We start from the raw sequence: 22,690 nt of genomic DNA, 5'->3' as shown, positions 1-22,690 counted from the left end.
AGCCTCAGAGTTCCACGTGTGCCTACACTGCTTCAATCATCTTTTTATATAGCTCGACATTTTAGCCACTTAAACCCGATCCAAAGATCGGCTGAGTGTTATAACCGCTACTCTGACACAATTGATATTTTTAACTCATGCGGGAACAAGTTCGGAAATGCTGTTTGAAACTTGCTCTTGCAGGAAAAGGGCCGATCAGTTGAAGCGTTAATGTAGTATTTGCTTTTTGCTCTCACGCCTGGTGATGTCTCTGTTTTGTGCTTTTGATTTCCCTTGTTGATTTGAGTGTCTTTCATACTTGTTAATATTTTCATTCTGAGACTGGTGAACTACGTTCTCCTTCTGCACTCGTGTGTATATGTGTTTTTGCTCATTTTTTTTAATGTGGCAGCACTAAGACCGATTGGTTTTTCCTGGACACTTTAATAAACACTAATTCATTATTATTATTATTATTATTATTATTATAACAGCAGGTTGTGTCTTAGTCACGAGTAGCGACGAATGCGGCCACGACGCGCTCGTAATTTACTTTTTTTTTTTTTTTTGGGGGGGGGGGGGGGGAAGAAGTGGTTGCGGAGCACTGCAAACAAGCTATCAATACGTCGTATCGTTGTTTTTTAGAACTCGTTCATTGCGCGTGCCTTGTGCGTCAGCAAAATGGAGATCGTCGGTGCTTAGGAACGCGAAGAGAACATTTTGTCAATAGCATTTTACTCCAAGCTGTAGAGTACTGAACGATCATTGCCCTAAACAGTCCCAACTGGAAGAGAGTGCTCTTATCGTCGGTAGCTGGTTCCAGGAGCGTGTCATACTGACGTATGATGGAGCACAATGGAACGTTACGGACCATCTACTGTATATTCAAGTAAATGCGTCTTGACAACATTTAGTACTCTGAGGGTCCTCCAGAGTTTCGTGTACCTGCACTCGAACTAATCTCTTAAGAGGGCGTTTTCCTCAATCTGAGAGTGCATGTAAACACCATGCATGTCTGTCTGCTTAAGTGAAATGTGATCTCGAGAAACGTTTCCCGCTCCATATCTGCGAGACAAAAGGCCCCTAGAAGACTACCTGGGATAAACATGTGCAGCAGTCACACGGCCAGTGCAGTGCTCAAAATTTTATTTCAGACAAGCAACCGAGAAAGTTGAATTCACGCTACAGGTAAATCGTATAGAATAATCCAGCAGGGAAAAAAAAGACTAATTTTTTTTTTCTTCGAAACATCCTTAACGGTGGAGTTTCATTCGGAGTTACAAACCGTGTTTACCAGCACTATATACGTTCTGCTTTTGAACATAGCTATTGTCACTGACCGTCACTGCAGAACCTACAGCAGAACAGCATTTTTTTTTGTTGGTATCACGGGATGCAAACAACTTTTGTTTTTTGTGAAATGTAGCTGAGGTCATTAAAGTGATTGACCACAAAGACTGACTGCCTCTGCATAACACTCTGTACCACCAGTCCCTGTTCGGAACGTCCTTGTATGCGTCTTAGAACATCAATTATTAATATTCACTTTTGTGCATTGCACATGACTGTCTAACATGATGCCTGGCGAGACTAGGAGACGCTACAAAGCATAGAAACCTATCAAAGTGAAACAAGGACCGTGGCATGGCGTCGGGTGCACAGGAGCCGACCAGAGATATACCAAAAATCATCCTAGCTATACAAATAAATGTAATACTGCTATGTACAGGCCCTTCAAAGGTGTTACGCACACACTCACGCACATGACACACATCCAAAAAAAAGAGGGCTAGAACCACACTGAGACGCGCTCTTCACGACTGTAGGTTTCCCTCTCGCAAAAATGTCCAGCATGCATACTAAAAAAAAAGACAGGAGAATTATGGCACTAGAATTGTACACAGCTGTAGATGAAACTGTACACTTGTGCACAGAACATTTCTCAATTAGGTGTTACGAGGGATGACCGCGCGAGTCGGTTCGCTATGGGTGTGTGTGTACCCACGTGTGTCAACTATTGTGTTTCGCAGACTGTTAACCGCTATATAAATAGATGGCTAAGAAGCATCGCAGTTATGACAAAAAACAAACGCTCGAAATAATGGTTTCAAATATGCTATACGAAATACATCAAAATGGTATTAGATATCTACTTTCTGGTTGTGTGTGTGTATGTACGCATGCTTGTTTTAGCGAACCTCAGTCACACGCCGGTGTTTCCTAAAACATCGCTCGCTCACACTTCAGTAATGAGATGCATGAGCACAGAATGATATTAACTCCAACGTGGAATGGAAAGAAGAACTGCATGCTCTCTCGTGATAGAAGTAAACGTAATGCAAAAATATCGAGTTTAAAGCTTCGCGATACTAACGAAGGAAAAAAAGTTGAGTTTAAGAACCGGTTAAGCGCCATCCGGCCTTTCTTGTTTTCAGTTTTCAATTACGGAGCACTGACACAGGAACAAGGCACGTCTTGATATAGCAATAGCGGAAAGTGCGCGCGCGACGTTTTGTTGACAATATAATGAGCCTTGTTCATGAGCAGTTTCTACCAATCTGTTTAGTTATTTCAACCCTAGATGACTCAACCGGAACTTTACGAACCAAAGTCTTTAAAAAATATTGCATTAACTCTAAGCAACAAATCCTAAGTTTGAGATCGATAAGAGCGAAAGTTAAATAACTTTCATGCACGCAGAGCAACTTTTAAACAATCAAACACCCGAATCAATGACAGTTTACCTGACAAAACTTCCACGAGTAGTGAACAAAAGAACACCCAAGACTCAGTGGCACAGCCAACCTACATGGTAAATGCACTCCCAAAAAATGCCGTTTGGAGAAGTATCGCATTCATTCTAGCCACCTCATATATGTGTATATGTATAATATTTATATTTATATATATATATATATATATATTTATATATATGTATAACGTTGTTGAAACAGCTTTCCTTTTCTTTAACCTTATTTATTCAGTGATCAATAGTTTGTACTTCGTGGTCTGACTGTTCCACAAACTGTCAGAGCTTGGTAGGAAGCAAACCATACAAACTAAATTCAAAGGGTCTATAAAAAGATAAAAACTTCCTGGGTCGTCCTAATTGTAAAACAACAACAAAATAAATTAAGGGGTTAGACCGGAAGATGGGTGGCTGGGATTTGTTTGGCTTTCGGAATCTATCCTAGCTGTAAAGAAAGGACACTAGAGTCTTTTACTGGAACAAGTAGGGCCCCTGAAGAGTCATGTGGAAAGCATCGCTTGCCAAGCTTGTTCACGCGCCGAAATTGCTGCAATGTCACAAATTAAAATAATTACCTGAGGAAAAAAAAAAAGTTTTCTGGGACTGAAAATACGAGTAATTTGTCCCAAATGTGGTTGAATACCTCGGCCACTGGAGAAGATCAAAACATGGACATTATCCGTAATTCCTAGCGTCCGGGCAGTTCGAAACGCAGAACTATTCGAGAAAATGGTATATCGTGCCGGTATTCTAAAAATGTAACTCTTTAAAATACATTGAGGCTGTATAAAATGTCTAGAAGCGTTTGCCTTACAAAATATTTGGACTAACCTTTTTTGCGCGAGTTATGGCTAAACATTTTCAACGCCGTAATCTCATTAAGTGTTTAAACAGCACTAGCACCCGTCACTTTTCAAACATAATATCTAGCGAATCAAAGCACGTTTACTAAGCCCTTTTTCTTCTGCGTGCGGTCTGCATGTTGATGTAACGCAATGCTGAAGAAACGTGTAACTGATAATTAAAAAAAAAAAACTCTCTATCTATATATATGATATAATGCTCGGGAATTGATTTGTTGTCAAGGAAAAGAGAAAACAAATCTCATTTAGGACTGGACGACGTGATGTAGAGCCAACTCGCATACACGTAATTGCATTAAATTATTAGCCTCTTGAAAGTGTACTTGATAATATAATTTAACACAACCAGTCGGTGTAACGCAATTCAAAATTTTACGCTTGAAAGCACCAGATCAATTCTATATTAATTTACGCATACCACTCGTACATATAAGCATGCGAATGCTGCTTTCTACACAACAGCCAGCAATTACCAATGCACCGCGGTGGAAAAGACTCCCGAAGGACGAGGCAAGGGGTTCCGCTGCAAGGGTTTGCTTGATTTACTCCTCAAAAACTGTGTTCTGCCATCACGTGAAGAGAAAGACTGTCGTTCCTTTCTAAGCATTCCTGCAGGCGTGGGAGGAGCGGTACAAATTTACACAATCGAAACAAAAGGAGCAAAATCATATTTTGTTTCCTCATACATTGCCTTTTGCGGCTATATTGCAATTTTTTGCTTCCTCGTTACCTGTCATCTGCGAGCACCTCCGCAACTAACCACTAATCTACCGCTGTACTAGGTATAAGTCTAGTACTAGCCTACCAGTGTTAAGTAGAGTAATAGACACGAGCAGGCAGGAATGTAGGACTCAGTTATATGATCCTTCAGCTGAAACCCCTGCAAGCAGCCAACTTAGTGGCAAGGCAAATATTTCTCCCATTTCTCAGTCTCTCTCTCTCTTTCTTGCTTACATTATTCAACATCCTCGCAATAAAGCAGGCAAATTGCAGCCTTCCTAACTCAAAAGAAATTGGGTCGAAATCCCTGGTCGGGAACCGTAGCTGTGGAGACTTTGTTTTCAAACAAGAAACGTAAAAGAGTGGAAGTCCACAGCAATCGTCTTGAAACTTAGTCCCTTACAGAAGCAGCGAGGCTGGGGAAAGGACAGGGAAAAGGCGCGAGCGAGCGACTCGTTGACCGTCTCGACTAAATCTAACTCGTCTTCGCCCTCCGTGACACGCGACAAAAAAGCGAGACTCATTCCGGCTACGCTCGAGCAAATACAATAGCTTTGCTTTTTCCCCGCCGCTTTGAAAAGACCACGCCCCACAACCAGCCGCCCGTCACAAATCGCGCTCCGTTTCCAACCATGCGCGAGCACCCACTACCGCGGTACAGCGGAGTGGTAGTAGTAGTAGTAGTAATAGTAGTAGTAGTAATAGTAGTAGTAGTAGAAGCCTATACATTACGAAGAAGGTGAAGAAGTGTCCCGCACAAGCGAAGCTTCCAGGAGACTCGGTGAACTCAGCGTAGACCATTTCTTCTTCGGAAGGGAAACAGAAACAAGCATGGAGCACCCCGGTTTCTTCCTCACGCTGCTGGTGCCCTGATCTTTCCAAACCTCACAACCACTCTTCGTTTCGGTACAAAAAAAAAGAGAAAAAAGAAATCAGCAACGTTCATCTGGCGTCCCGGGTACCCAGAGAGTGGACAGCACCGCAGCAGCAAGCACGGAGGAATGCCAGGAGAAAGTTATAGGTCACAAGTCTCTCCCAGCGTCGCCGTTGCGATCCGCGGTTGCTTCCGCCGTCGATGGTCGCCGACGACGATGCGCTGCCGACTTCGGCGCTTGCCTCGACAACGGAATGTCTTCTCCGGGTCGCCGTGGACGTCGCTACTGACGCCGTTGCTCTGGTCTTCGGCTGAGGCCGCCCCCGTCAGTCTTCGGACGACTTCTCGCCGCTCGACGACGCCAGCATGGGCTCCGTGTTGCGACGCTTCATTTTACTTTTTCTGAGCATAGTTGCCTGCCACGTGAAACGTAGTTGTGCCGAGTGGGGTGTTGTTTTGTTTGTGTTGTACGTCGGATGTGGGTTGTTGTCATTGACGTCATTGTGTTTGTTGTTGTGGGTGGTGATGGTGGCGGTATGGATTTAGATCGGTGCGATGGAGGCGGGTTTGGGGAAAGGAACGAGAGGAGGGGAGGAGGAGGGATGTGTAGGGAAGAGGTTGGCAGTGGGGTGTGAAACGAAACAGAAAGGTTGGGGAGCGGGAAGAAAGGCGAAGGAAGAGAACAGTGAGTGGGAGGTTACAAAAGTAACCTCCTCGTTCTTTTTTTTTTTTTTTTTTAACGCGAACAAGGCGAGCAAGTGACCTGACGGTAGGCGACAAAGAAAATGTCACCTATTCCGCACTACGGAACCGCGCCTCGAACTCTTGGAATAAACTGACTTCACTATCGACACTCGCTAAAATGAAAACAAAGGGTAAACAAAGCCCCATGATCGTTCTCACTTCTTCTTAAATTCAATAAAGCTCTGCAAAGATGACCGACTGCTAATTTAATTTAGGTTTCCAGTTTCTAACACGAGCATTAGAAAATAAATTAATCTGCTCATTAACTCTCATGTATGGTAATGCGAACCTTTAATGGCTTAGAATTCATTAATTGTTAGATACAAAAACTGGCATGTCAGTTTTTACTTCGCAAAGCACTGGAATGCATCTCAAGGCTCGCAGTCAGCTGTATAAACGATTTTTATATCCAGCTAATCTAACGACATGTTGATCGTTTAGTAGTTTATTCAATATGCATGTCTAAACGTTCTTAATATTGAAAAAAACAATTGTAGAATAATTTAGTGCCGCTACTGTTAAGCTGCTTTCACTGTCAGTTGCTTAGCAGTTCTCGAATTCTTTTTAGGTTCGAAACATTGAAATATTTACAGCTTACGTTTGACTGTAAAGGCAGTTACAAAAGTACAAATTATCAGACAAACTAAAGGGTCTGTCTGTACCTTTGCAAATTCACTAAAAACAAGAGCGCATGCATCACAAAGAATTTGTTGTAATAAGCTTGTTCTGTTTGCATATATAGTATAAAGATCTTAAAATTTATTCAACCTTTGCAGTTCTTATGGGAAAAGAAGGAGGAACCAAGTCCACACCTAGGTTTGGGGAGCATGCTGCATGTGCCGAGGTGCAGTCAAAAAGGTGCAAGCAGGCAAGTCTTAGTAAGCATTCAGCTTGCACAAAAACAATGTGCACGAATTGTTGCTCCATTAGATACTTTTGCAACATGCTTTCATCAAACATAAACAAAAACATTAAGGTGCAGTTTTCACACCAATCTGTATGAATATAAAAATGTACTTAAACAAATTGAAAAAAAGAGAACTCCACCTTAACGCAAAGGGCTGGGGAACCAAAATATGGTGCGTCCTGTGTACGTCACAGCACCCGTGACTGACTGCCGTAATTTTGAAAAACTGGAGGCATGTGACACTAGGTTCTTGCTACTAGTATTAGTCATAACAAAATATTTTGCACTTATAGTCCTAACAGGCACAATGCATTTAAATCAGTGTCAACCCTCCTGAAAGATATACAAGAAGAATAGCTATAAACAGACCACGGAAGTTAATACTGAGAAAGTAAGAATATTTTGCGATCCGAAGAGTGGGTTCACTCAGAAAGAATAAAACACTCGAATGGATGAAGGACGCACATTCACAGTTATTTCAGCGAGCAACGACACGTTTATATGATGACCATCGCACTACGAATACCACTTTGGTCACGGAAGAATTGCAGGAAAACAAAAACACTAAAAAAAGAAAAGAAAAAGATAAACATTTCTAGTATTTTCGTTTAAAGTCAGCTCTCTTTATCTTTACCTTTTCTAGTATCGCTTTTTTACGATTTTTGTTTATATTCAGCTATCTTTATCTTTATTTTTTTCGAGTATCTGTTTCTAGTACTTTCGTTTTCCTTCAATCCTTCTGTGACCAAAGTGGGTATCACATAAAATAGGCATCATATAAACGTGTCGTTTCTCGTTGAAAAAAACTGTGAGTGTCTGTCTTTGGTCCAGTTTAGTGTTTAATTCTTTCTGTGTGAACTATAGTTTACCAACGCGCTCTGCAACGTGTAGAGAAGAGTGGGGCATTCGTACATTCGGACTGCCTTGCAAGTTTTGTAAACGCCTCAGAGAAAATTGACGTAATCAAGGGTTTGCGATATGTGAATTCTTACTTAAAAGCACAAATAACAAAGCATTTATTTTTTGTTTTTTATATGAAAATTTTCGCAACGAACAATCTGAGGGACTACTTTCTGAGAATAAATTATATACTGGTTATCCCCAGTGCTCTTGTTGGAGCGCGCAATTTACTGTGTGACGCTCACGTACGATGGTGTGTACGACGAAGGCGGGACACTTACTTTGAGGGCTGACCTGAGCACAACAACTTCGCCGGGACCTTGAATCCAAGGCTCCCCGTCCACTTGAACGGGCATCTCAGTGTTTAGTCTGATCCGCAACTGCAGTGGGAACAATAAAGATTGGTGAAAACAATGCTCCTCTGCCACCTTGCATAACGTTTAAAGGTTGAAATAACGTTTTATGGTAATAATTCACATTCACTAGGTGAATCGGTCAAGAATGTATTCCGCAAAGACTCAAGGCGTTACTTAACCTATTTATGTTTCTCTAGATATATTTGGCAATTTAGCCCAGTCCAGAATTGGTAGCAGATAATTGATTCAGCTACGTTTAACCAAGTCAACACGTCCAGTGCCGTCGGGTTTAAGCAGCCACGTTAACCGATATGCTGAATCCGCAGTGATTGCTTTAAAACTGTGAATGTGTACGTATCGTCGAAAATTTTGGCACTCGGTAGTGATGAATCAAAAACGAGAGAAATAGTACTGAATTCGGGTGACAATCGTGCCGATTTACCGTTGAACTTCCGTGTAAGATTAGACTTTTTAAATAACTTCCGACAACACTAATTGTCCTTGACAAGTGCACCAATAGAAACCTAATGACTATATAATTGCGAAATGTGGAATAAACATTCAAGTGACGATATGAAATATTTAATACATTTGCTTTTTGGCGCCCTACTTATGCTAATAAAAGTAAGTTACAGCATCTGTCTTTGACTGAAATGTCAATTGACAGTTACTGTTTTGGGGGATATTCTGGTATTTCAAGTAATGCATAACACAAGCAGTTTTAATATTTTATTCATTTAAATTTGTGGTTTTATCTTTACAGATGTAGCAGGAATTCACATTCTTGCTACCCTTTCGCTGACCACGCACAAAGGAACGATTTCTGACATGAATAAATATTCACAGTAAGCAAAACGCAGGAATCAAATTAAGCTTGCGTATTTTTTATGATCAGATGTCTACTAAATTTTTTAAGCGATAGTGATAAAATAATGTATTTCTGCACGCCAATGTAAAGGGATGGCATCTGCTGTTAGGGTCGATTGCGTCAGTTCGTTACCGAAATACCAAACGAACTTTCTAAACTTTCTTTATAAATTTCACTGATATAGTTGGTTGACTTTGTGTATAGGTAATACAGCGACTTTGGGCAACGTGTTACATGAGGCATAATTAAATTTCCTGAACGAAATGTAAGGTGTCAGTGGCATGTTCGCGGAAGTGAGTTATGCGTAAACTATGTCTCGGCAAAGCAATAAAGCACGTGGTTTTAAAATTACGCAAGGCGTATCGTCATTATAAATGCTTGGAATTAAAATCTTAGAGACCTATTTTCCCAATTTTAGGTTCAATACATTGAAGGACTGGCAATAATAGAGCAGAAAGAATTAGATTTCCAAATTTGGAAATAAAAAAATTTAATGGGTCAATGCCTTGACAGAGCGAAGAACAAATTCTCCCAAAGATGATTTCAAGATTGGGCGCATCCTGACAAAATGTCATACATGGAAGTTCAAAAAAAAAGTTACGTTTTGAAACATAGAATTTCAAAAACAAAGTTTTATTCCCATTAAAATGTGCTTGTTAATTATGTTTGAATTTCTTGTTATCAAAAATAATAACGCCAGACGTCATAGTATGCAAACTTGCCACATGATTACGCCGTTCTATCATACTGGCGGCACCATGTGTACGAAGCTGACGGAAACAATTCGGTTAGACGCAAGCACGAGAAGAGATAAAAAATAGCCGGAAGCAGGTTTCACGACGGTTTCAAATAAGTAAAATCATCAGCGACTCAAGTCTTGATTTACTGAAGGATTAAAAAAAGTAAAGCTTTTTCCCCAACTAAAAAGATCAAGCTACTTTTTCTTCTAACAAAGACAATGGCATGGTTTGGATCCGAAATGGAAAGTTTATGCTTGAACCATACTTTACACTACAGTTAAATTTACACTGAATTTTTTTCCGCATAGTTTTAAATGATCGAGCAGATTCACGAATTTAAAAATCAACCTGCCATGTTTAAGAAAACACTTGTGGTAACAAAATCAGTCCAGTTTAATTAAGTTATTTAAATAATATTAGTGTAACTTAAATAAAATAAATTTGACTCGAATATTTTTTAAACAAATTACTTTTGTCTGCCCTATTTAAAACACTTCCCGCGTCGGTCTCTAGCAGTGTTTTGTTCAATGTCTACGACGGAACAACTACTTTGGCAGACCAGCGTCGGTTGTCGCACTCTTAAGATAAAAAATCTCAGTTCAATTTTTTTTGTAGAGTACGGAGGCGTCCAAATCATGGTGAACAAAAAGGTGATACCAACGAATGACGAAGCACAGAACAAAGTTAGACATGAAAAAAAAGCGATGTGCGAAGGGGCAATGAGAATGACGTTTCATTCACACAGTTTGCCTCCGCAGATCTCGTTTTCGAGATTTAATCGAATTCTGAGATTCGCCATTTGGTGGGACCCGTCTGTAGTTCGCCGTCAGTGGCGCTGCCTCCATGTTGCGCAGAAAAGCAAACACACAGTCTCTTTTTAGGGTGCAGCATAATTACACCTGTTTACACCTATAACTACTCTTTAAATGATTCAGTCAGATGTATTCGTCGGAAATGTTCCCATTGCGAGTGCGTGCTAGAGCAGCGTTAAAAAAAGAGAGGCGAGTAAATAAAGTAGCTCACATGACCACCCTGTGCGATGCGGATGGCGCTGCGCAGCCCGCTCTGGATCTGACCCATGTGCACGACGCCCGTGACGCCGACGATTTCGAGCATGCCGTCGTAGTGGGTCGGCTTTGAGAACATGTCCTCTTTCTCGGGGCCCCATGGATTAGCACCGGAACCCCAACTAAGTAGGAGAGACACAAGACAGCCGAGTGAGCATTCTGTGATGTAGAGTCAAAACTATGCGCCTTTAAAAATAAGCTAAATCCAGAATAGTTCTGACTTAATTTGCTCGTAATAAATTGATAAAATTTTGATTGATAAAAGACGTTTACAAATCTGTGTACTGCGAAAATAGAGCGCAGCTCTTAAGGTGGAGGAGGGGAGGGTACGGAAATGAGGGTATGAATCCTCCGCCTCCATAACCTCCTCCCCTCCTACACCCCTTCTCTCCTCCTACACTGGCCTCCTCCTCTCCTCCTTCCATGCTCCTCGCCCTCCTTTCCTCGTCCTCCTCCTCTTTCTTCCCTCCTCCTTTCCTCTTCTCCTCCTGCCACTGAATTTGTTCGTCGGTGACGTGACACGAAGTCATGACGTCATATTCCCCTCTACATTTAGCGAGGAATCTGAATTGGTGTTGAGGTTACGTGACGTCCAATTCCCAGCTAAATTTAGAGGATAAATTTCTCCGCTTAATTTTTGCGGAAAAATTTCCCCGTTAACTTTAGCGGAAAAATTTCCCCGCTAAATTTAGTGGGAAAATTTCCTCGCTAACTTTAGCAGGGAAACGTCCCATAATGCAACGCAGGCGGCTACGCCGGCGCCGCTCAATCCGAAATTGGGCGCCTAAGAGCTGCACTCTAAAAGCAGCGCCAAACGAACCGACCAGCAGTGGCTCTGAAAGGTACAGGGTAATTAATTGCCTTGGACTTCAGAATCATCCAAAACACTGACGGATTAAAGAAGGTTGAGGCGTGTCATGTAAAGCAATAGCTTTATGTGTGCGTTCGCTAACAATCAAACAAATATCGTCGGAGTCTTTATTGCAATCACAAACACTAGCGCCTGTCTTATTTACTTCTTTCATCAGTCCGTGTGCTTTGTGCGCTGTCTTTATATTTTACAGACAAACTAATAGTTATGGCTGAAGTACAACATAGGCAACGACGACCTTTTCGAAAAAGTATGTTCCATGGCTACTCTAACATTTCTGTCCTTACACTGGCACCGCAAGATGTATGAATACAAACAAAACAAGCAAAGTTTAAAATGTACTAGATACTTGGAATAAAGTAACAAATTTCACATGAATAGTTCTAGAAGTTTTTGTCTTCTTTTAAATTTGGATCTAACACGAATGACGCGTCAATTAATCCGAAGTATAAAAAAGGAAGTGTATCCTATCAAAAGTTTAGGCCTAATTCACTTATTCACCATTGCACAATAAAAAAAAAAAAAAAGAAAACAGCTTTTGCACAATATTTTGTTCGAAAGAGTGAGAAGGCTTCCCACCTGAGAATATTGAGAATGATGATCCCCTCCACCGGAGGCAGATCGATCACTTTCCCGTCCACTTCCAGGCGAACCTCTTTGTGCAGATCCTTCCAGGTCTTCCTGCTCACCATTTTGCGAAGCCCCATTTTCACGTACACACCCTTGTTGTGCAGTCTGCAACGTGTACGTTCCTCCACATGTAACACATTCCACACAATATCTAGGAAGTTAACCGACTTGAGCTTAACATGCCGACCAGAACTACGGCTCTGGGAGTAATCAATAAAATGCAAACTGTCTGACTCAGCACCGCGTTTTCAACAATATCGGTTTTCCCGCCAAAACTTCCGACGGCAGTGGCTGTTCACGCCCCTTGTTTCTTGACCCGTTCACCGGCGTTCTTATCGGCGAATGCTGCAATTTCATTAGGGTGTTTTAGGGAATCTTTTTTGCACATCCGATACCGTACGATGGGCGTTTCGGTACGCACTGCGCATATGCGAGCTTTCTGTGGTGGCGCATGCGCAGTTCCAACCGGAGGGCCCATCGTACCGTATCGGATGTGGAAAAACGGTTCCCTAAAACTCCCTATTGGCTGCGGAGCGGTAACGATATGCTCGGGTTTGCGTTTTTTATGCTGTCAGTGACTAGAGTGTACAATCAGTGCACATAACTACAAGGTTTTCCCGCCAAAAAAACTAAAAAGTTTTCTCCCCACCAAAAATAAGCTACTCGTTGCCGAACTCTGGTTCTCCACCCCGATGTAGCGGCTAGCGGTTCGAAACAGATGCCAACTTTTCAAAACTCACCGTTTTCTCATCCACGATATAAATGATTTTATGAAAATTTTAAATGGAAAATTGGGGTCCGTTTTTGCTTGTTTTCGTTATCTTAGGCCATTCAGCTTTGTGTATTCGAGAGTTCTGTCGGCCGCCATTTTTCAAATGAAAATTTTAAGAAATCACTTATAACTTGTAAATGAATTAACGGATAGTTCTGAATGTATGGCATTTGGTTCGAACCACTATAGCTCTATATTTGGGCGAAGAATGATTGTTCGGTGATGCGTAATTTATTTTTGCGGTAAAAAGAAAAAAAAAATTGTCAATATTTTTGTTTACACTTTGTATTTGGTTTTGAGCCTTGTAGTTATCAAATATTTAGTCCCGTAACAGACCCGGTGGAGCTCTTTTTCTCGGACCAAGTATTGATCGATTGGCGATGGCTGAGCACGCATAATCATAAAAACGCTGTACGCTAACTGACTGCTGTATTTCGGTTAGAGAAAGCAAGTCACCGTACATTTCAACCTTATTACAGTGATAACTGGCCTAAAAATAAGAAAAAAGCGTTTGAAACGTTAGTGAGCTAGTATTTTTTAATTTCTCACCACTTGGTGCATTTACAATTGAAGGTGCTCGGTAACGTTGTGATGTACAACAACCAATATAACCCCAATAAAATGTTGGAACGTCTCCCCCCTCCAAGGTATACGTTCTGCCAATCACCAAGGACCATGGAAAGTGTCCAGCGAATCGTGACGTAAAAAACGGGCTAATTGCAAAACATTCTGCTCAGGGGCATTGAACAAGCGATAAGCCATGCTCACTTTTTTGCGCAAATTGTGTTCTTTAAATCAGCCTTCAATGTCTTGTCATTTGCTGGACCCTTTCTGTTAATCGCAATGATATGCCAGTGATTGATAACGCGCCAAACGTTTCATGATGCATGTGTCTCGCACCTTATGCACCTAAGCCAGCCACGATTAGCTAGAATAAACGACCGTTTACAAAAAAAAAAAAAAAATGACGACAGTGCACCACAATTTCTTCGAACTACGTGAAACCTCAATTAAAAAAAGACACTCTTCTTCCAAAGGGCACACAGCGTTTCAGACACCGAAGTCCACACCTAAATTTCTCATCTACAGCGAGTGACTCGTCGCAACTTCGGAATGGCTGACGAACTACACGCTGTCCAAACATCCATACAACCCCAATTATTATTATTATTATGACGTCCACACCATTCAGGCATTCTTGAAGGCACAATGCTCCTCGATGTACTGGACGCGGCAATGTGCCAGTCAATTTAAAACTGGTAATGTGCCAGTCACTTTAGTGGTAATGTGCCAGTCAATTTAAAACTTAAAATGCCGGATATACCATATGCGGCATTTTACCCCGGTTGTCTAGACACTAGTCTGGGCCAACTCATATTTACACGGACTGTGCTTAGAGCGCCATTCATTTACCTTATTTCAATAAAATTAGCCAATGAGCAGGGAGTGGTAAAGTTGTGCAACGGCTAAATGTTTTCAATAAGAAAAATGTGGACTTCCTTTTGCCAGCGGGAGAGCGCGTCCTTTAGACCACGAGAAGGCTTCAATTATCATTTAAAAAGCTGATTAATTGAAGATAAATGAACGGTGATACGAGTCACATGGCAGTGTAGTATGCACGCATACATTTAGCGCAACGGTAAGCACGGCCACTTCATGATGGAAGTCCTTTCATCGGGATGAAGTGGCGAAGGTACATAACGTGCGGTCCTCTGTATATTATTGAATGACTTCAGACAAAATCACTTTCCTACTCTTGATGAGTGTAAAGCCATCTCATCAGTGATAAATAAGTTAAATTTACATCGATATCCTGGAGGTCATCTATTGGCTCGGGCAAGTATCCAAGACTGCTTTTGCTGTGTCTAACGGTCTCCTACAGACCGGCATTTACCCTGCTCTCCTTTTCTTCGCCCTGCCGTGACTCGAGACTATATATAGATTCATTCATCGTTCTATTCCTGTCCCTCCGCTAAGCTTCCTCTAGCTGCCTCTCTTGAACCGAGAGTTACACTACACCAGGCTCCTGAGCTCAGACTAAACAGTGTTTAAAGCGAGGCTCTGTTTGTTACTCAAGGGGCGGCTTGCGGGAGGCAAGTGTTGCCTCGCCGGGAGCCCTTACCTGCTGTTGAATTTGTTTGGGTTCTCTTCGCGTGCGTTGTGGAAGTCGAGGCAGAGGTCTGCATCAATGCCAATGCCAAAGTAATTGTTCATGACGAAGATGGCCGTGTTGTCCTCGGACGTTGATCCCGAGCTGTTGGTCAACGATCCTGGCTTCTCCTCCGGCTTCTCATCCGAGTGGAAGACCACCGTCCACCTGCGGGTTCGGACCGTTCGGGAAATTACGTGTAGGTTCCTCGCAATGTAAGCTGTCTGTACACCTTTTTAACGCCTATCACCCAGGAGTTAAAATGTACCGAGTCGCTGAGCCGTGGACGCATGCTGATAGAAAGCTACTGCGCGTGTTGAGAACGCCATCTACAGCCCAGTCGAAAAAGAACGCAGGGCGCAGAAGACAAATATTGGACTGCCCTATTGTCGAGGGAAGGCTAAGAAAGGCAAGGTGTGGCAAGTCCCGGGCCTCTTGGACCGCAGCAAACGAGAATGCGGCATTAGCCCACAAGAAAGCCAAAGAACCAATCACGAGGTGAGAAGATGTTAGGCCACGCCCAGCATTCCTTGAGCTGTGAATGACTTAGCGAAAAAGACTGCTTTCATCAAATCGAATAAAATCACGTGAACGTTTAGCTGACGCCATTCGTTACAGGATGTGGGGAGAAAAGTAAAAAAAAGGACCACTAGAAATGTGTCTTTTCTGGGTTTACACGCCCTTACAAAATCATTGTACACTAGTAGCATTGCACTATATAACCAAGGATGTAGACCAGGGGTGCTCAAGCTGCGGCTCTTCGCGTGTTAAAGTGCGGCCCGCGGCTCCCCTTCTCCCCCCCCCCCCCCCCACTCCCCCACCTCCCTCCCTGTCACACGAGCACTTCTCCAAAAAGAGAGAAATGGAACGCGTTTTAAATCGAAAGACAGGTTGCAGTCTGGTAGTTTTGGGCTACTGCTATCTTACGTGCAGTTGGACTGCTTTTGACTCAGATAAATTGAAAGGTGTTTGAGTTTCGTTTCTATTGTTCTGGACAAAAGTTTGCCCCCCCCCCCCCCCCCCACGGCTCTTGAAAGTTTCGTGGTTTTGTTTGCGGCTCTTAGGCCGGGTCAACATGGTCACCCCTGATATATACCAACAAAATGTTGACAAGCAGGTCCGCGTTTACCCACACCACGTGTGGGCACTGGGCGTGCGCAGCAATCAGGTTCGCGTCAAGGGAAGGAATCGACAGATTTTGTACAGAAAGCATCTTGTGCTCTCTGCCTTTTGTAAACTCGCAATTTTGCCGCTGGCGACTTTAGCTTTGATTTATTTATAGGACTACTGTCGTGATAACATCAATTAAAAGGGCACCATCACCCTAATGTCTTGGTAATTTAAAAAAAAAACAATAGAGCAAACACCAGTGTCCTCCTCCTTTCCCAATTCAGACGGAATTTATTAGAACTCAATATGTCGAAAGAAACGTTTTTTACGAGTTCTTGCCTTGCGATTTCTTCAGCAGCCGTCTGAGGAAATCGGGTTATATTAATGGTGATATTTTCTGAAGGTGAGAATCCTGAGTTCAAAGCTTTATCTTTGGGAGTTGCTTCTGCTGGGCAAGAAATCATGTTGCCGACGTAGGTTCTTGTATCGTACATGGGATTAACACGACAAAAGGCTGAGGAAGCGAAAACTAAAACGAAACACAAGGCAAATTGAAAGAAAACAGCATGAACTATGTGGATAAGTTATAAGTTCAGTGCCCTGGGAATATCCGTGGGAATTCATGGGTATTACGGAGGAAGCTAAAGGGGCTGATAGCAAACGAATAACATTTATTTAAAAAGAAACATTCGAGTTTCCTTTCACGTTTGAATAATTACGTTACCTGATACGCAAAATGCGAAACTAACATTTACGTTTGCATTTTCAGTGCGGTAGGCGAAGGTCCGGTCGATACAACCTAACCCGACAAGGCCGTAGCACTCTTAACATGATCGGCGCTGGGACTGTGAGCATGCGAATTGTCGTTTTAAGTGCCACGTTTTCCGGACCCTTTACTGGGGCTTTGTTTAAACTGCGCTGCGAAGGATTTGAAATAACGACACATCGTCGTTGTTTGCAATCCACGGCAGCTCAGTTTAATCAAAGCATACAGTCCAGCTAGCCCAAACCAAAGCACTGTTAGACACCATTGCTGATTAGGCTTCTGTACGTCGCGACGGTTTGCACTTCGCGTGTAGAAATGTATGCAGTTATTTTTTTTTAACTGGGTAAAGGTAACTTGAGAAACGTAAATCGCGGCAAATTACTCTGATAAATAGATAGGACTCAAATCAGTTGTATCAACTTAGTTTTACATACTTCCGATTTGTTAAATTTGATCCCCCTATGCTGGACTGTAAGTACTCACACACAAGCACGCAAGTATGTTTTCTTTGTGAATAAACTTATAATAATTATTATTGTAACTTTTACTTTAAAGTTGCTCTCAAAGCAATAATCAGAGGTGAGTCCAAATTTGCAGAATTTGCACTAAAAGTCGAGTCGCAGTAGCCGGTGTTAAGAAGTGGAACCACTGACCTGCAGTGCAGACCACAGGACCCGGGCACTTACCATCCGCAAGCATGCCACGGCGCGAGACTACTTCTTCATCAACTATTACCGAAAGACTCGCGCCATCCTGAACAACTGGCTGCAGCCAAATTGCTGTCGCTACCACCTCCCGCTCTAAGAATCAACCGGAGCGAAGGCGGCGTAAGCCGTGACGTACATCAACGGACCGCATATAAAAAGGGGAGCGCGGGACCAGGCGCGGCGCGCAACCAGAGGAGCACTCGGTCTGGTTGAGCCGAGAGCTACCATTCATCTTCTCATCTTTTTAATTATATCATCTAAAACCCTACTCCGGCTTGACGTTCCTGCGTTCTGGTCCCTCCCTCCGGAACCTAACATCGGCCATGCCCTACGCGCAAAACAGTTCACTGTACCCGTTACTCCAACCACCAGTATTTCAAAAAATGCAGGTGACGTTTAATTACACCCGTTCTTTACCTAGAAATTTTACTACTTCGTCCTTATAATCGAATGCTGCTTCAGTGTTGCGAGCATTTCAATGAGATGATACCATAACGTGATATGGTAACCCAGCTTGTTTCCTAAGCCACCGTAATCGTAGTGACAGCTTAAAAATAATTTGTATGGGACATTTCTCTAGCCTCCTTCATTTGTAGTCACTTTCTCCTGCTCATATCCGATATCCCTGACATAAGAGCGACGTGCAGGGATCGGTGACATAGTGTGTTAGCGCACCGCTACTCGGAGCACGAGGAGCGGATGCTTGCGTTACAGAACCCAGAAACTAGGGGTGTAATGCCCGTCCATCCCCGTTTCTATTTAAATGAGCATCGTATGCCGGCGTGCAGTCGTGTATCCCTACTGCTCGGTGCACGTTGAAAACTCCGAGCTCGCAGAGTACGGCGTGTAACAGTGTTGCCAAAATTTGGCATTCCAAAGTCACCCTGTCTAAATAACTATAAATAAAGACTAATTTACTTTCGTAGAACCAATGCTGCAGGTCAGCCTTGGCGTCTATTCCTGTTGAGAATAACGTTATGTTGAGGCACGAGGGACAGAAAAAATAGCAAGCGGTTCCACCACGAGCAGTGCGGGTCTCGAGGGACAGAATTACCTGTCCAGGCGAATCTCCTCGGCATCGATGACGTCCCTGAGCAAAGTGAGGGGGTCCTCGCCACCAGTGTAGCCGGGTCCCCATCGCAGCACACGGGCAAGGTCGTTGCCCGTGCCCAGGGGCACGATTGCGCACGGCGGGGACTGGCACTCGGAGTCCTGGCCTACGTTGTCCAGGCACTGCAACACCCAGCCGACCGTGCCGTCACCGCCGCACACCAGGATCTTGTAGTCCCGCACGTGGCGGAACACATACAACCTGCGACGGCACAGAACTTCATCAGAAAGAGAGACAGAAAAAAGATCGCAAAAGTTGACAATAAACAGCGGTGGTTCGTGTATGTCCTCAGCGTAACCTCTCACCCAGCTCGGCCATTATATTGTGTAGATTTGATGGGCATTGCACGAAAGGGGGACAAGAAGTAACCAAGTATGGTTACTTGTTATTCCAAAAAAAGCAATAAAGTAAGTTACTCACTTCTCCTGCTCCAAGACAACGCATAACTGTGGCTCCAAAGTAAAGCATTGATGTAACTTAAAACGAACGCATTAGATTTCTCGTAGCATTGACGTTCAATTAAGCAGCTGTTTCTGTTGCAGTTATATTCTATATACGGTTTCCTTTTGGGACGAGGATAGACTGACGCGATAGCTAGCTTGCCCTTCAACGTCGACGTCACCAAGGTTTTCTTGCTCTTTTTAAACTCAATTTCAGCGATGCTTAATTTGCACATCACTGACGTCACTCGTAAGACTTGTCCTGTTGACTGGAAGAATCCCTTAATAATTATACAGTCAACCATTGCCGTGGTAGAAAATAACCGTTGTGCCTGCGCATGAGAATATACACGTTTCAAAAATGTTCAATCAATTCCTTTTGTGTGATTTTTTTATTATTATTTTCAGTAGCTAGTGGGTGATGTGCTGCTTTTTTCTTGCACAACAAAGCAGGAGCATGAAGACGATGTTCCGGTTGTGTCTCACTCCCTTAGCCTTGAACATCGTGGCTAGCCAAGACCACGGAGACGTCACTGGTGGAAACGCCGCTGCCCAACAAAAACGCCCGCCGTGACTTTTTTTTTTTTTTTTTAATTTCCAAAAAAATGAATTTAAGGATTTACTGACTTCATTTTTTTTCAAAATTCCGATCTACATAAGCAGCTTAAATATAGTTCATCCCAAGGTCATTAAAAAGTGTTTCTGTGTCTAACACAAGAGAAACCTCAAATTAAAATAATTCAACAGGAATGAAACATGAAGGAATACACCCCTTCATGATAGAGGGGAGTCGTTTGTGCACTGTACATTCTGATCTTTTTTTTTTTTTTTTTTTTTTTTGTTATGAAGTTTATTTTGATTAGGCGCTTATCTTTTCCGTGAAACAAAAACGTACCGGAATATCCTAATCCAAGAATGCCATACAATGGAGCAACGCATTATAATACGGTGGGGTATGAGAGTCACATGCAAAGTAAGCTACCAGAAACTGGGGAACTATCACGAAGCGTTTGAATTTTTCTGACAACTTGACCATGCATACTGTGTAATACGCACAATGCATGAAGGAAGCAGACTACCGGTCATTCCTTTTTGCAATTTTGTTCGTATGATCGACTAGATACTACCTAAGAATAATAATATTTCAAAAGTGAGACTAGTTTAAAATATTTGGTTGTTGTGATGTCTACAGAAAGAACAATCCCGCGAGAGGTAATCACGTGATGCAACCTCCCGTGCCCCGTGGCCGTACCATGATCAACATTGCAGCGTGGACTGTGTGCCGTCCTTCCAACTTACCCGGGTAAGGGTCCACTGTTTTCAAGGTCGTAAACTTGGTAAGGGTTCAGCATTTTTCGGAAAGAGGTGATGAGCTCTAGACCTTGGCAACCTCCGCTCTTAACGTTGACAAATACAAGCAACGGCTGCAAGCGAAACGTTCCATTTGATTAGTTACATCCGTATGCATCATTAATATAACTAATAAATTTCTTGAGATCCTCACACGTGAGCACGGTCGCACGTAACAAAACTGACTTTTTCAAGTCATTGTGTAGAGACAAGGAGCCAAAGTAATAGACATAACTGAAAAAAACAGTGCGCAAAACGCCTCTTACTTATATAGCCGGCTACTTAGAACTCATTTTGGATGAATTGATGCGCATTAAAAGCATGTCGTTTAGTAGTTTGTGATTCGCATTATACTTGTAAGCCAGCTTGAAACAAACCTTGAAATATGTTCGCCTCTTCTCCTCGTATGTGCGAGCGCATGCACGCACCCCTTCATACGCAACATATTTACTTTCAGAGCCGAACAAAGCAAGAGTCAAAACGCAATATCCGTTTCACTACTTTCGGTTTGAGTTTATGGCAATGAAATCCCCGGGGCCAAATTAAAAATAGGTATTTCGAAAGGGTCTCGCTCTCATAAGTGAGAGCTAGCAAAGCTTAGTCATCCCCGGTTTTTCCTTGGCAACCTGAGAAAATATTTGAACAGCACGAATGCACCTGCAGGTCTGGAAGCATCAACTGTCATCCTTCACAAGCACCGTGCTGTTCGTTTCTGTAGCCAGTATTGGTTATTTTAATAACGTCAGAGAAACACGGCTCTGCATTTCAACACTACGTTTTTAGTGTGGCTTTATAGATGCTTTAAATTGTGAAGTAAATCATGATTTAAATCGTGATCTAAATCAGACCGCTTTCACTGTAATAAATGAAACCAAACCTTTTCACACAAATAAGCATACCAACATATTTTTTGTTTACCGTTTGTAAATCATTTTAGGCTCTCTATGTGCATTTGTTTGGTATTTAAATCAAGAAATCACCAAGTAACAAAACTTCCTATCCGGCTGAACGCGAGCACACAGCAGTAGTCTTTTAGGCAAATCAAAACAGAAATATATTAAGCTGTTTCTGTTCTACTATGGCGTGCTTTATTCAAAGAAAGTTGTGACTTAAACTGAATTATAAATTTAACGGTAATTCTTTCTTCCGCATTGCTTTCAGTGTTCGGACGAATGTTAAGTTCAAAATCCATCTGGTGCATCAGAAGAACAATTTTATAGCTACATTGATTTAATCAAATATTTTATTTCAATCACACTTTTTTATTTATTTACTTGAAGTAAAAATATGATTTTTACTCTGCTTTTTAGTACCGTAAACCCTGTCGTTCGTTATATTTATGAGTGGTAGTATTAATTTGTTTTGTTCGTAAAATTTGTTACGTAAGTCTGCCTCTGCCATTAATTGATGACTAGTGAAAGGAATAAAATATTCGTTAAAAGCAGGATACGCCAGAAAGATAAAATCAGCAGGACAATGAGCACGAATTTTTACTCAAATGAAATCAGAGAAAACAAAGCGGAGATTAGTTTTGTGGATAATCCATTCAACGTGTATAAAACCACGAAATGGGAAACTTAGTGACATTGACGCTTTTAACTAATGGTTCTTTTATCCCTTCCACACGAGCACCCGCAATCGCGAAACTTCGGCCGAATATGGATATGCCCAGGACAGACCTTTATGTGCAGAAAGTAAATAATTATCAGCACGATGGGCTCACCCTGACTCCCTCTGGAATCATCTCCGGAATGTTGTTGGGTAGGAGGAGAACTAAAAGGGTCTTGTCCTCGAAGCTTGACTCCCTCAGCATGTAAAAAGCTTTCACAGCTATGTCTGCATTGTCGTAGGTGATGATCAGGGAACCGTACTCGTAGTAGATGGGACCTATTTGCTTGAATTTGTAAGCTGAAAAATGCAAAAGTTATTAAGCAAGATTCAACACAATCTGATCCTCTCTTGTGTTCTTTCTCGCTTTTTTTGTCAAATATAGAAAGAGTGCGACAGACTTTTCATA

The 22,690-nt window shown here is 42.3% G+C and overlaps 1 protein-coding gene across 2 annotated transcripts in view; it reads right to left on the bottom strand.

The window, feature by feature from the left end:
* Window positions 1–22,690, bottom strand: part of LOC8052826 (diacylglycerol kinase theta) — a 75,333-nt gene that overhangs the window by 6,215 nt on the left and 46,428 nt on the right. Inside the window, exons 14-21 of one of the 2 annotated variants that reach the window (XM_029968310.4) lie at window positions 22,397–22,581; window positions 20,623–20,747; window positions 18,827–19,084; window positions 15,163–15,357; window positions 12,218–12,373; window positions 10,724–10,889; window positions 8,018–8,116; window positions 3,579–5,601 (exon numbers count right to left, since the gene is read on the bottom strand). In XM_029968310.4, coding sequence (XP_029824170.2) covers window positions 5,512–5,601; window positions 8,018–8,116; window positions 10,724–10,889; window positions 12,218–12,373; window positions 15,163–15,357; window positions 18,827–19,084; window positions 20,623–20,747; window positions 22,397–22,581 — 1,274 coding nt within the window. In that variant the 3' untranslated portion in view covers window positions 3,579–5,511. Of the gene's footprint in view, window positions 1–3,578; window positions 5,602–8,017; window positions 8,117–10,723; window positions 10,890–12,217; window positions 12,374–15,162; window positions 15,358–18,826; window positions 19,085–20,622; window positions 20,748–22,396; window positions 22,582–22,690 lie in introns of those variants that run through there. The other variant, XM_029968309.4, reaches the window with a different exon arrangement.

This window comes from Ixodes scapularis, unplaced genomic scaffold (genome assembly GCF_016920785.2).
Source record: "Ixodes scapularis isolate PalLabHiFi unplaced genomic scaffold, ASM1692078v2 PGA_scaffold2__306_contigs__length_199485367, whole genome shotgun sequence".
In the NCBI taxonomy this organism is placed as follows: domain Eukaryota; kingdom Metazoa; phylum Arthropoda; class Arachnida; order Ixodida; family Ixodidae; genus Ixodes; species Ixodes scapularis.
Note: the sequence above shows the minus strand (reverse complement) of the source record. Positions and strands in the feature narration are given on the sequence as shown.